The 15,111-nt window shown below is 34.7% G+C and overlaps 2 protein-coding genes across 7 annotated transcripts in view; one reads left to right on the plus strand and one right to left on the minus strand.

Moving 5' to 3' along the window:
• Positions 1-77: 77 nt before the first annotated feature.
• On the minus strand, positions 78-4,786 carry ankra2 (ankyrin repeat, family A (RFXANK-like), 2). Its single transcript, XM_055199632.2, has 9 exons — positions 4,679-4,786; positions 3,432-3,811; positions 3,133-3,291; positions 2,864-2,929; positions 2,666-2,763; positions 1,680-1,805; positions 950-1,016; positions 758-838; positions 78-638 (listed from the first exon to the last, which is right to left on the minus strand). The coding sequence occupies exons 2-9, from the start codon at positions 3,682-3,684 to the stop codon at positions 583-585; spliced, it is 906 nt and encodes a 301-aa protein (XP_055055607.1). The 5' UTR covers positions 3,685-3,811; positions 4,679-4,786; the 3' UTR covers positions 78-582.
• Positions 4,787-12,032: 7,246 nt separating this feature from the next.
• arhgef28a (Rho guanine nucleotide exchange factor (GEF) 28a) overlaps positions 12,033-15,111 on the plus strand; it is an 82,239-nt gene continuing 79,160 nt past the window's right edge. For 4 of the 6 annotated variants that reach the window (XM_055199624.2, XM_055199629.2, XM_055199628.2 and 1 more), the window contains exon 1: positions 12,033-12,256. In XM_055199624.2, coding sequence (XP_055055599.2) covers positions 12,244-12,256 — 13 coding nt within the window. In that variant the 5' untranslated portion in view covers positions 12,033-12,243. The remainder of the gene's footprint in view (positions 12,257-15,111) is intronic. The other 2 variants (XM_055199630.2, XM_055199626.2) reach the window with 1 other exon arrangement.

Here is a 15,111-nt window from a genome sequence, read left to right on the forward strand (position 1 = left end):
GTAAGAGGTAATAACAAGCTAAATTTCAATGTAGCATAAATAAATGTGAAGAAGTCAAGGTATAAGACATAGCAGACTTGTTTTGTAGTTTAAATAATGGTTTATTTACAATGTCATAGCACCAAATTGAATCTAAATACAATTTTTGCAGAAGCACAAACTGCAACTTTTGTATCTTGAATTAAAACGTAGACACCTTTATGTAAATAACATGACTGCAACAGTTTTTCTCCAATTATTTTTTTAAGCATCCATTATTTAGTTCACCTAACATTTATGAGCCATATTCATTCCATGTAAAACAGCTTATTTGCAGCAAGTTCATTTTGAAGTACACAATGCAACTACGCATCTGTTAACGGAAATCACGACAAAACAAGACTCACACACACAAATTAACACTCTTAAATTCAGATGTCTTGTAATAAACTTAATGATAGACCAAAAAACATCGACAACTTCATATAAAGCTGGTGAGTATCACACGTGCAAAATATTGTCCACTTCATCAGTTCACTAACCGTAAACACTTATTTTCTCAAAGCCCCCTTGTACTTCCTCTCTCAGTGTCGCTTGCCATGGTCATTCTTTGATACCTTGCAGAAGCTTTAGAAGATGTGCCTCCAAGACCTGTTGAACTGAGAAGCAGTTGGAAAGACTACAGTTATGTCTGATATCTAAAATTTTATGTTTTTAAGTCTGTATGTAATGCTTCATGTCATTACCCATATATTGAGACTAATACATTTATAGTTACCATTTCTATGACCCATTGCCACAGCCATGTCCATAGCGTTGAAACCAGAATCTGATTCCATGGTGGGGTCAGATCCACTCTCTGGTGAGTGAAGTAACAGTTATTACACTACAACAGACTAAACTTGAGGACTTATGAAGGAAACTTAAAGGAATGCAATACAATTAACCAGAATTAATTTTAAGATTTTACCTAAGAGGATTTCCACACAACGAACATGATTACCGTGAACTGCATAAAGTAACGGAGCTCCACCATTCTGGAATTAAAGTGCAGTAACCACAATCAGTGCGTAAGTCATTATATATATATATATATATATATATATATATATATATATATATATATATATATATATATATCTCATTTATAAATAGTTAATAAAAATTAAACATTTCATGTACGTACACAAACATGTGCACACCAACATTATATATATAGCACTTTTAGCACTGTCCAATTATATGACTGGACCTAACATGTATAATAAAGGATTTATTAATTTAGATCTTTTTTTTTATTAACATTGAGTTTTATGGCTTCACAGAACCATAAACCGAATCTTTCTCGAAACCTTTTGGGATAGTTCACCTAAAAATGAAACTTTTGTCATTTAACAACACCACTGACTTCGATAGTATTTGTTTATCCTACTATGGAAGTCAGTAGTGCTCCTATTGTATGCTTCATTACAAATATCTTCCTTTGTATTCAGCACAGCAAAGAAAGGTATCCAGGTCTTGAGAGTGAGTAAATGATGACAAAATTGAAATTTTGGGTGAACTATCCCTTTAACATATTTTAATTAACAGAATAAAAATGTGTACCATTGAAAAGGCAGACACATGACTGCCATTTTCACATCTCGCATATTAAAGTGTTCCAATGAGACCTTTGGAAATCAAAAAACTGAATCACTTACCCAGTCATACTCGTTCACGTCAACCCCGCAGTCGATAAGCATTCTAACGATATCTGTGTATCCTTTACTGCAGGCCAGTGACAATGCACTCTCTCTCCCTTTTGCCAACAGGTGAGGATCTGCACCCTGAAAGGAAGTTGTAGATTTATCCATTACATATTCTGTGTACCAGAAACAATGTATTGCTATGCATTATTATTTTAATTATGTGCTATTTAGTTGCATGACAACAAGTTAAGGTCTTAAAGGGGCCATGGCATAAAAATCAGACTTTTTCCATGTTTAGGTGCTATGATGGGTCCCTAGTGCTTCTATTAACCTAGAAAATGTGAAAAAGATCAACCCAGTAACTTAGTTTTGGTAAACAATTCTCTACAAGAACATGAAAAAATAGGTTGTTGAAATTTGGCTCTCCTTATGATGTCATAAGGAGCTCTTATTATAATAATACCACCCCTTAATCGAAAATAATTCACAGCACAATTGAGTTTCAATTGCAAAAAAACACCATCATTGTGTTCAGTGTTTGCACTTCATCCGCTTATTTGCATTTTAATGGACACACCCCAAAAGGCACATTTTGCTCACATTTACAAAGTGGCAAATTTAACATGCTATAATAAATTATTCATATAGTATTTTGAGCTAAAACTTCACATGTGTTCTCTGGGGACACCAAAGATTTATTTGACATCTTAAAAAAAGTCTTGTGCCATGGCCCCTTTAAAAAGAGATGTTTACTGGTAAAAGAAACTTGCTCTATTTTGTAGTTTTTTTGCCCAGAAAGATAGGAAATAACTGTTCACATGCAAAGTTGCCAATAAAGTGTTTTTTTAAACATTAATACATGAAATTGATGATACCATAATAATAGATTAAAGTGGCTCATTCAAACAGTGCTGCAGCAGTCTTGCAAAGGGTGTACAGATACCGGAAAAGACCACCTAATGCAGTGAATGTGTAGGTAATCGTGAAGTTGCACGCACACTTTGTAACAGGAACTCCACCACAGCTATCTGGCCATGAGCTGCTGCCCACATCAACGGTGTGAACCCCTCTTCATCCTGCAGGTTTATTACAGACTCTGAAAGGAAAAACAGGAAGGTGTCAGTCATTCAATCATGCATCACCTGTACTGTGTAAGACTAAATTTCAAGTTTTGCTTTTTACACACAGAAACAAACCTTGTTCTATTCGACTTGCTAAGAACACCATCTCTCCTTGTGCTGCCAACTGGTGTATAGAAAGTGCTGAAATACAGGTAAGTAATAGTCAATTACTAAAGACTAGTTCCATGGTAAACAGATTAGAAACTGAGATATTTTGACATATACATAGTTAAACATTGAGGATTTCTTTGGTGACATTGAGTGACAGTCTTGCCAAATATGGTCATTAGTAGAACAGGTAAAAGACGAAAAGAAATACAATGAGCATTTACTGATCTACTTACAATGAACAAGCAATGGTGTGGATGAGACCTCATTGCCGCGGTGTTTATTGGTGAGCGTAGTGGACTGTTTTATAGGAGAGAAATGCTTGGTGGTGGATGGTGTGTACACATGCCTGACTTGAATACCAGGTGAGGGAGATGTCTGGATGTTGCACTCAGCTGGTGAGAGAGAAAAAACACAAGAACTTTTTGGACCAGATTAGGTTTTAAATATTTTATTCCAAGACCTTATATAGGTTTAATTACCATGCATTTCATTTTAACCACAACATGAAATGGCAAATATTTATTTTCTGTACCTTTAAATAACACAGAGGCTACCTCCAAATCAGAGTTCACCTGGTCCTGGATGTTTTTACTCTCTTCTTCATTCAAAGACTTTACAAAGCGCGAGCACACATTCATGTCAAAGCGATTGGGCAAAATAAACTTTATGCCCATGGTGTTCTGTGAGTTGGCATCTTCCGTTGAGCCGATGCTGACTGGTGGCTCTACCTTGATGCCCGTCACCTCTGGCAAAGGGCACAGGCTTTCCATCTCCTCAGATGACATTGGTTTCTCACAGAATCAGTGGTTTGCCACAGAAGATTTGAATGGCTGTTGTGTTTGTTCCTCAAACTGTGTTAAACCCTTATGATAAGCATGGATGAAGTGTAGCTCCCATGCAGAAATGCAGAACCTAGGATATTTAAAGAAATGGTCATATTAGTAAAAATATAAAACCTCTTAATAATCAGATTTTAAACATTGTAGCTAACATTAACAGCTGTAGCTAAATAGCTGTCTTATGAAATGATGCATTGATGCTGTCAGTTACTGCTGTCTCCCAAGGCGCGTGTTGTTAAATTTTCAGCCAGCATGAAACTTTTGATGGTAATAAAGACCATTTCTAGTGTTAAAATGTATTGGAAATACTGAAAACATTTTTATATCAGAACGACATATCTGTATCAAACACATTGTGTTTAGATTGTGCGTGTGTGTTAACTGGGAATCGAACCCACAACCATTCTGATACCAACAATGCTCTACCAATTTAGCTACATGAACTACAAGTCAAGAACTACAAAAGATAAAAATTTAATAACATAAAGGCTAATAAATGTATTCAGGGAGTGTGCTTACTGTATTACAATAGCTTGTGCATTATTTGTTTCTAAACACTAACGTTAAACCATGCACGTTTGGAAAAAAGCCCGATAATCCTTGAAAACAACAACACCATCACATGCAGAGATTACTTTGGGTTGAGAGGCTAGTAAACACGCTAGCAAACTATATCGATTCATTTCTGCTTATCAATATAAGAGATTATGAACCCTTCACCAATCGTCTCTTAAATAAAGCGGTTTCTTTTACTTTAGCAACATATAAAGCAGCAGTGATCAAATGCAGCATAGCATTTCATATCCAGCATAGCACGATTTACAGGCTGATGATCCTAGTTTATTATATTGGCTTTCATTTCAATTTATGTGAATCTTATTTAACATTATTCAAAACTATAAAGCGTTTTTTATTAAATAAAGTAATCAAAAATACCTACCGCTTTAATAATAGCTTGTGCTTTGACAGGTTGTTCAAGAGGTGAATGCGAATAAAGTTTTTTCAAACGATCACGTGTTCGGGAGGGTGGAGCCAGAAGTGTCTTTTAAAAAATTACATGTTACATTGTTATTTGAAATCCACACCGACAAACAATTACCAAATTAACTAATTTATACAATTATTTACATAAATTTAGTTTTGCTTAAGGCCATTACTTTAGTAGCCTATTAATTCCTTCAAATCAGTAGCTCTTTACAGAAAACAAACATTTCCACCAAAGTATCATAGTTTTTGAAACTAAAATAAAAGTTTCAATGCATTATAAAGTATACATTTTAGTATACATATACAGAATTGGGTCATTCTTCAGTTGGGGGGGGGGGGTGGCAAATGAGAGGCAGAAATTTTATAAATGCTTTTTAGTTTTCTTTTAATAAAATGTATTATTATGCAGTATAAATTAGTGTAATATGTTATATCCATTAAAATTAAGCTTAACAACATGTTTAATTTTAAATAATTAAAAAACCTACTGGTGAAACATCCACTTATGTCTATGGTGTTACCAATATTTGATGTAATTAAGACAGTGATAACAATCCAGTCTTTCCTAAGCTGCCGTCAATATGATTTCAAGATAGGGGGGCATTGAGGGAATATTAATGTTTTTATTAAAAAAAAATTATTAAAATATGTAAAATCTGCAAGTTAAAAACATAACACCAAAGACACCAATAAAGTGTGACACATGAAATTGTCAGAAATTTAGCTAAACTTTAAGAAAATTAATAAGAAAGAATGCACTCACCATGCACCCCTCAGATCAACCAGCACCTGCAATGAACAGGACGTAGTCCAGACACAGACATGAATGTGGGGTACACTACTGTTTTCTTTAATATTACAATATATATATATATATATATATATATATATATATATATATATATATATATATATATATATATATATATATATATATATATATATATTTTTTTTTTTTTTTAACATATTTAATATATTTAATAAAATTGTAAAATCTATATTCACAATATAACCACTTAATTTGTGTTAAAAATGTTATATTGTTGCAATTAATCCATGATACCTCTCTGAGGTACAGTGGTGGCATGCATATTTTGTTACAAATGCAACATCTCAAACTGAATGAAATATTTTTTTAAAACAAAACAAAAAATTAATTGTTAATAGTGCACAAATTGTGTTTATCCTACACAATACAAATATGGAAACATTTTATAATTTATTGGTATTTAAAGTTTATTTTAACTGTCACCACTTGCCACCCCAATTGAATTGACTCAATTATCTACCTGTTGAACACTGGAAGAGATTTTCTGGTAGCTATAATAAATTATAATAAAAATTGCCTACTTTGACAACTACTAACTCCCTGTACTAACCATGGCCAATTTTTCAATCCGATATGATTGAAATATGATTATGTAGTTCACTGTGTGGAAAAATGTACCATATATGTGCATGCTTTCAGAGCTTCTGGTAGACTTTGGTAACTGGAACAGTGGGCTATGTGAAGAAGAGCGCATTATTTACATGTTTTTTTTGTAAATAATCATTTTTTATCACTCTCTATGGATTCTGCCAACAAATCACCTGAGGCTGCGATCAAGCGGATATGAAGCAAAAGTATTTGATGAAGGTATAGGCCCCATGTGCCGAGAGCATTCAGTTAATATCGTTATCCAATTTTTGACCGGGGTGCATTTAACGCCTTTTGCATTTGAGCTCCTCGTATGTTCTTATTATTTTATTTTTGGCATAAGTGAACACATTATCTTGGATAACATGATGTTGTTTTTTGAGTGCAATAATTGCAATCAAATGTCCCTACTACCCTCCTCAGTATGGGTGCTCATGAGCTCTTGTCATTTGTTTATTGAAGCTTTTTGTAATTTTCGAATTAGTGGTCAGTTGATATGTAATCCTCTAGCAAAGTCGTTCTCAGAATGGAGTGGAGCAATGGATAAATATTTATATAAAATCTGTTCCAAACAGCTGATTGAAAAGGAAACAAAATAGACTGAAGTCTGGTCCGACCACATCACCATTGCAAAAATATACAGATAATAACATTTCCATTCTCTGTTTGGGTACAGTTGAGAAACGAGTACAATTTGAACAGACACATTTTATGTCTCACCCATTTATGGATTTATTTGTTTAATCTAGTATTTGTTTCAAACAATGATCTTGTATCTGCAAATTTTAATTTTTGTATTGACTATTGTGTTTTAAATTTTTGACCCCTAACATACAAATATGTGACTTCCTATTCCTCTCGACTGGCTCTGCATTCATGCATCAGGCCTATGTTCTCCCTTCCGCCTGTCAAAGCTGCAGCAAACTAATCAGTTTGGGGATATATAACAAATATTTGTACATAATCTGTCAAATTTCTGTTTTATCAGACTATAAGACCCCCTGATTTAAGACTCTGACACTTAATCTCATGGTGTTATAGGCCTACAAACCCATATCAGACCAACAGAACCACTTGATACATGTGCAGGAAGGTTTTTCTGGTGGTGCCTGATCTCATCAGATCTATTTCAAATGATTTTTAGGCTTGTTTCATGGTTTTAATCTTTGTTTGTTTAGAGTTGACTGAGTGAGGCAAATTCATTCACATGCTTCTAAAGCTGGAAAGTGGAGATTTCCTAACTCTTGCTGGATAAGACAGCATTTTAAACCCTTGTTTTGGATTTAGGCAGTTTATATTGTACTAATCTTTTTCATTGGCACTAAGACAGTAAGGCCAACAACAGCACCTCTTCTGTTTTATATTAATGCATCACATTTTGTTTGAAAATGCTTTAATTGTGATTAAACCCATTCCATATGTAAATATAAAAATTGCAGAATTTTAGGGAAAAAAATATGTTTGGCCCAATAATAATGGTGGACTTCATCTTACAGGGAGTAATAATAAAGCACTGTTTGTGTGCCAGGTAGGATTTGAGGTCTTTTAAAAAAATGGATTTATCTAAGTAAACAAAATACTTGTAATCCAACACAAACACATACAGCATAATGCAGCACTTGTTGGAAAAATTTCCTAAACATCTAAGGAGATTAATAGTTTAAACAAAAATGTGGAGGTGGTCCTAAGGATTGGCATCAAATATGCAGCAAGTAAACTATTTAGTAAAAAGAATTCATGAGGATACAAGTTCAGTTAATTTTAAGACAACTCCATCATTGTGCAATATTATGATTAATGTTTTTAATGATATTAGCATAAAATGTACTTGGGAAAATAGGTCATAAAAGAGTTATAAATTAAGGTAAAATAATTTGTGTGTAGCTCAAAATACACACTGTGGGTCTTGTAAATGAATTTCCGTCTTATAATTCACTTGTTTAGTTTTTTCATGCTCATGTTGGATGCTGATGGGATATTGAGGATCTGTCAGGGCTTATGAAGAATGACTGATGCTATGACTCAGTCAGGAGCCAAAGGGGGAGCAGTGGGAGGGTGATCTAATAAAAGTTTGTAATTTTAAATGGGGGAAAATATGTAAAAATGCTATAGTAAAAACCTGTTAATTGGCTAACTCTAAAAACCTTGACATATATGCTTAAAAACTGTATCAACACATTACATTTAAAGTGTGAAATAAAAATGTATGGTTTTTGAAAGTAAATGGTGTAAATTAGTCCTATCATATATTTTATGGTGAAAGTCTATATAATATTCAACTGGATTATATATGTAATTTTACGTTCTAATATTTTTATTCTATTTTAATTCAATTAAATTAGATTCGGTTAAATAAATGGTTAAGAATTGTAAAATTTTCAACACTTTGCCAGGAAAAATACAGTTATGTAAAATGCTGTAATAAAAAAAAAATGCTACCATATATATTTTTTACAGTTTTTAAATGCAAACTTGTTTACATGTTTCCTGTATTTTTACAACGGTTTTCTATGTAAAAAAATGGATCGGTTTACAGTGAAGATCTCACTGCACTTCTTTAGATGTCCTTCCAGTTTATTGAATTTTTCTTCTAACAGAGATGCTGGGAATTCAGATTTCATGCTGGAGCTTTTGTGGATGCTTTTTCTTGGACGTCCTGCTGTTCTACCCTGCATGCATGTCTACCGTGATGTGAACTCACTTTTCTCACAAGGTGAGGAAGACAGACAGAAGAATGGTACGGTGGGGGGCCAGTAATGTTTTTTTTGGTGTGTGTGTGTGTGTGTGTGTGTGTGTGTGTGTGTGATGTTGTTTGTGCATTGTTAATGAAAGAGATCAGAGAGTTAAAGGCACTTTTTGGGTCACAGCTCAGCTTCAGTCCACAGGTAGGATGCTGACAAACTCAATGGGAGGTTTCCTCTATTCCACTTCATGCAGAGTCTGTCCGGTTAGATTAACAGTGACTGGCAATGTTCATGTGTGCTAATAATCTTATCACCAATCAGATATTGCCTTTCAAAATCTCAAAATCTCATAAACACCGATTAGCCATAACTTTATAACCTGCCTAACATTGTGTAGGTCCCCCTTTTGCCACCAAAACAGCCCTGACCCATCCAGGCATGGACTCTAGTTCTTGAGACTGGTCTCGGTCTCGAAACCGGTCTCAAGACCACTTTTTAAAGGTCTTGGTCTCGTCTTGGAATCTACCGCATTTTTACTCGGTCTCGTCTCGGACAAAGAGGACTCCGAATTTTATTTCAAGACCGGTCAAGACCACAACTGATGGCAGATCCCAAATAAATTTTTTTATCATTAATTTTATGCAGTTTATTCAGGTTTGGCATGAAGTTGGCATTGTTTAAGCATTGTTTAAGTTTCTCCCAATTAAATTTTTTCTAATTTTATTACTAAAAACACCTGCATTGTGTTAAGTGGATGGCAAGCCATGGAAAGACTAATAAATAGTTAAGTTGATTTCAGCTCTTTAGTGTTTGTTGTAAATTCCCACATATCTGCAAAGCCTTTGATTATTTTATCAATTTCTCTGATGGCATACACACACACACACACACACACACACACACACACACACACACACACACACACACACATGCACGCACGCTCACGCACACACACAGACAAGAAGTGCCTTATTATATGCATACTCCACATTTTATCATAAGTGTTTTAATGCAGTGACTTGCAATGGTCTTGGTCTTGACTTGGTCTCGGTCTGTCTTGGTCTTGACTTGGTCTCAAACCTTTAAAGTCTTGGTCTTGTCTCGTCCTCGGCCTGTCTTGATCTCGGTCATGACTTGGTCTCGGTTAAGGTGGTCTTGACTACAACACTAATGGACTCTAGACCTTTCTATCAGAACTAGCATTTCCTTTTTCAGCAATTTCAGCTATGGGGGACCTACACAATATTAGGCAGGTGGTCATAATGTTATGGCTGATCGGTGTATACAGTGCGTGTGGGTTCGAGAAAGGCTACATGCTTCTGATTTAAGTTCAACTTTATTTAATTTTTTGTATTTCAGCATTGTTCTAAATACCTGTTTCTATACATTGCAAACACACATACATGTATGGTCAATGACCAAATGTCTAATCTGCCATTTATTTTATGTTGCATTTATATGTAGCTATTGAGATTTTCTGAAATAATCAAATATATTTTGAGACAAAAATATACAATGAATATTTTGCAATGATTTGCATTCCATTTACTGTATTTATTTCCAACTTTTTATACACATGTCACCTTCGTGCCATGAGTGCAGTGTACATATATGCCCAGAAGGTGACAGTATAAATTCACATTACTCACATTTCTAGACACTAATGCAGAAGGTTGAACAACTTGGCAAGCACCAGATTGTAAAACAAACCAAACATTTTCGAGTAGTCTAAACAAACAGCCATATTGCACGATTTCGATTTTATTCTGTCTTTTGTTTGTCTTTAACAGAATTGAGTGAGAATTAGATCATACTCGTTATAAAATCCAAGTTATTTGTTTATTTATGTATGTTTATTTTTTAAGATTAAAAACTTAAGGGCTTCACTGAAGTAAACAACAAAAACAGATCACTCGAGGGAGATAAACAAATATACGCTTTTAAAAGAAAAACATCAGCAAGGATTATTTTTATTTATTTATTTCGAAACCTCAACAAACAAGCCTTTTGAGTTTGCCTTGCAAATGAAATCTCAAATATCAGGTTTTAAAATGACCTACATAAGGCTTTTTTAGTGCACTCACAATTTTTTTATATATATTTTGTGTATGCATTAATCTGTTGCATACTTTCTTTAAGGTATATATTTATTATTTATTTTTATTTGATATGTATTTATTTTTTAGAGTTACAATAATGGTCGTGTTTTAATGTTTCCTGTTATGTATTTCAGATTGTTCCTCAGCTTGTTACTCACCAACCACTGGATGGCACTCATCTGGTGCACAGTGGTTTAATCACAGACTCCTAACCTCTGGTGGGCTTTTCTGTTTCTGGTCCTTGGATTCTGTCCAGCCTGCTGGAGAACAGACAGGAAGGGTGGGCACTCTGATTGACTTCCTTTCCATTTCCTGTTCAATTTCCAAGGGCACTTAGGGTAAACTGATTCTGGGTTGATGTGACACTTCTGACTTTGTAACGTAGCAGAAGAGAGTTGTGATTTAGAAAAATACACGAAAAACACTGTAGGATACCTTAGTATTTAATATGGTAAACTGTAGTAATACTGTAGTCTATTATATAAATTGCTAACACTTCCATAATGTAGTAAATTTTGCAGTATGCATTAATATGGTAAGGTTCAATAACATTGCAGTATCTAGGGATTTTACCACAATGTACTATAGTAAATACTAAAGAATACTTCATTATTTTTTATGTGGGAATCAGAAACAATCATATATCTTTTTTTACTTTTAACATCCACAAACATATATCGTTGTTATTAGATGGATAATATACATAATCTTTTTGGTGACTAGTTTATAAAACTTTTTTATATTAAAAATTTGTTTTTAATGCACTAAATATTTTGTATAATAGTTATAATTAAGGGAAAGGAATAATTGTTGTAAAGTGCCTAAACATGACGAATGCAAGTGCAATAAGACTTAAAGACCTTCAGATAAACTGGCCTAAATCGACCTTAAAAAAGTTATTGTGCTGTACTTGTTGTTTTTTATCCCGTATTCTTTTCATGGAATTAATTATGGCGAAGTCTTAACTCTTAAATATTAATTAGGTCATGTGACATTGCTTGGTAACCATCCTACAGCCTCTAGTAAAGTAGCCTCCTGAATATTCATGATCACCTTAGTGGCATTGGTTAATGCGCTCGTTGGAGGGCGGGGCCATAATTACACACCGCGCTGACGAGAGAGCGAGCAGCTGAAGTATTCACCGGTGGCGCATCCACAAACCTGCGTCCAGTCAAAACATCCGCATCTGTCCACACACAGATGTACCGGGCGTGAAGCGGTCAGAGAGTGACGGGATACTTTCTTCAAGTAATTCAAAACTTTTAAAATTGTGAAGTTGAAGCGAATACACCCGTATGGAGTGAGAAAGGAGTTGTGCATGTCTTCAACAGGTGAGAACGCTCATACACTACTAAACAGCTCAGTATTTTCTTTAAAGTAACCAACTTTTGCAGTTGTCAAACTTGAATATTGTTTTGTGTGTGTGGAATTGCTGTAAAATTGTGCAGAGAAAGAAAGGCACCTACACAAAAGACAGTGAAAGCTGTTATTGTTTGGCAGTGGGTGACAGTCGCAGCTATGGGAACTGGAGCGCGCGCTCGCTACAGTATCTCGCGCACACAGTACCCACTTTAGTTATTCACTCTCATAGTGTTTGTTTGTTTTGTAAGAAGAGTTTTGGACTGTATTTTTGCATCAGTTCTTTTTTTTAATCCGAGATTAATCCGATATTGGTTGTGGGAGGATGGCAACATTTACAGTAGCTACTTCAGTACTGTACTGTACTGCACTGCACAGTACAGTACAGTACAGTAGCTAAAATGAACGATATTAACAATAATGTGCAGTACTAAAATGAATGATAATAGCAATGACAATAAAAACATGCATCTACAAGTAAACTATTGAAATGCTTAGTAATGTATAAATTATAAAATAATTGAAATAAGTTAATTATGGTGTTTCTGACCATATGTCTTGCAGATCCTTTATCGAAATGGAATTTTAGCATATTGCTTTTTAGTTATTTCCTGTATTTACTGTAGCTTGACCGATTATACACTTTAGAAAGATAGCCACGTCCATATTTACAGAAAAACGGATACAGTGTGCATCAGCGGTATTCTGGAGTATGTCTTGTACACGAAGGGGGAATCAGAGTGCATTGTGTCCTGTTAATCAGGAGAAATTTTACTTCCTCTTTTCCTCAAACTCTGGTATCTTGCAAGAACGCTGTGGCCAGGGAGCGTCTCTGACCTCACTCTCAGGCCAGAGAAATAGAAATAGAAAGGTCTGGCATGAAAGAGACTTTGAAGTACTTTACTCTTCAGTCTTTGTCTCTCTTCTTTGCTCTATTGAATACTGAGCAAACAGAGGCAACAAAAGAATGTTTTACAGGCCAACAAGGCCTAGTGAGTATCCCACAAGACTAATATGGGTCTAATAACTTTTTAAAGTTTTTAACAGAAAGTATTGCATTACAAGAATATTATTTAAATGGCGGTAATTTTAATGGCCCTTTTTAATAGATGCTATTTAGCTTTTTTAAATTTTTTAAATAGTGATTATGCCATGACTGAGACTCATGAGATAATGTAGTAGGTTTGTAATGGGTTTTACTATACGTAGGGTAATAAAGAGGACGTGGCATATGTCAGAAGATTACAGGTGGATTTCGACCATGTCTGGTCAAAGTCAGGTTAATTTCACACAGAGAAACCAAACCAGGCTTAAGTCACAGTGTAAACCCTGCTTTTTTACTATTTGTATTCTTGTCTGTCTTATTCTTTTTGAATAAATCGTTTCATGATTTTTTACTTCTGTGTACATGCTTTATAAGTTATCTGCTTGACTGGTATTGAGTCCACGTTTAAGCCATGCCTATTTGTTTTTTAAACAGCAGGGTGTGGCAATTACACCATAAAAGCCCTGGTAAAACTCCAAACTCCTTTAATGCCTTCCAGGTGAAACCGAATCTACAGGTGTGTGTGAGAGAGAGAGGGCATAATAATCCAGTATTGTTGCTCATCCCAATAAAAAGAGGAAATACAGGCATTTGAGTAACAGAGAAAAAGTACAAACTGGAATATATTGAAATGATAATTTCTGTATAATACATACTCGTGAAATTGATCTTTCATGTAATGTTTTTCCCCAAACAATGTATTAAACAAACAGTTAATGGTCAAAAGTTACGGTGCTGTTATACAGAATATCAAAAGTCAATTTAAGAACCCTAGCCACCTTATAGCTTAATTAGATCATGCTTAATTGTATATGTTTATATGGACTTAAAAGCACCTGCTGTAATAATGTATAGTGGGGTGAAATGGGGATGTATGCTAAGATAACTAGTCTAGAAAATATATTAATATCTAGGTCTGACTGGTTGGGATTGTGTAACACTTGCTTAGTCTATCTAAATGTCGATCAGCTTCAGTCTAAACCATCTAAAAATCTCTCTGTTTTTCTCTTGACCTTAAACGACCTTCATTTACTCGTACTCAAATGTACATAAATATACAACCTCTTTTAGGGATATGTGACGTAGGTGTCTATAAAAGTATACGGTTTTTATGATGTCTATATCAGCTGTGTTTGGTGTGCTTGTAGGTGTGCATGTACGTGTTGTAGGATCAGTAGGCTGTATTGAGTTACATGTGACGTCATTGTGCAGTCACCCACTGCACTAGCATTTGTGTGAACAGGACAACAAACAGGACTCCTACTGCTAAAAACATAGATGCCCATTGTATTTGACCAGTTAATTTCTCATGCAGATTTCCTTAATGATTTACGCATTTCCAAACCTGATGAAGAACAAACATCACGCATGAATATAGTGTTGATCTTGCAGCATTGGTGACCTTGACCAGTTTTAACAGTGAAAAGCCATTTTACCAGCTTTAATGAATCTAGAAACTAATACGCTGATTTGATCATACAGCAGCACTGTTGTATTGAATATCACAGAAATGCTGTAAGACCATCTCTGCTATCACATAATGATGCCGATATTCAGTATTAGCAGTACAACTGTGGGTGTGATATTGCTTTACGTATCAATTTCAAAAAGGTAAAGGAGTTAACACTGAGAAACTAACATTACAGGCATGATATGGCCAAATGTGCAACTTACAAGTGCATTCAAGCCAAGGTGTAAATCTTGTGTTTCTTGGGAATTGAACTCGTGACCTTTGCGGTCGTGAGTGCTCTGCCATTTAAGTGATAGGAACAGTATGTAAAA

The sequence above is a fragment of the Misgurnus anguillicaudatus genome, chromosome 22 (genome assembly GCF_027580225.2).
Source record: "Misgurnus anguillicaudatus chromosome 22, ASM2758022v2, whole genome shotgun sequence".
Classification (NCBI taxonomy): Eukaryota; Metazoa; Chordata; class Actinopteri; order Cypriniformes; family Cobitidae; genus Misgurnus; species Misgurnus anguillicaudatus.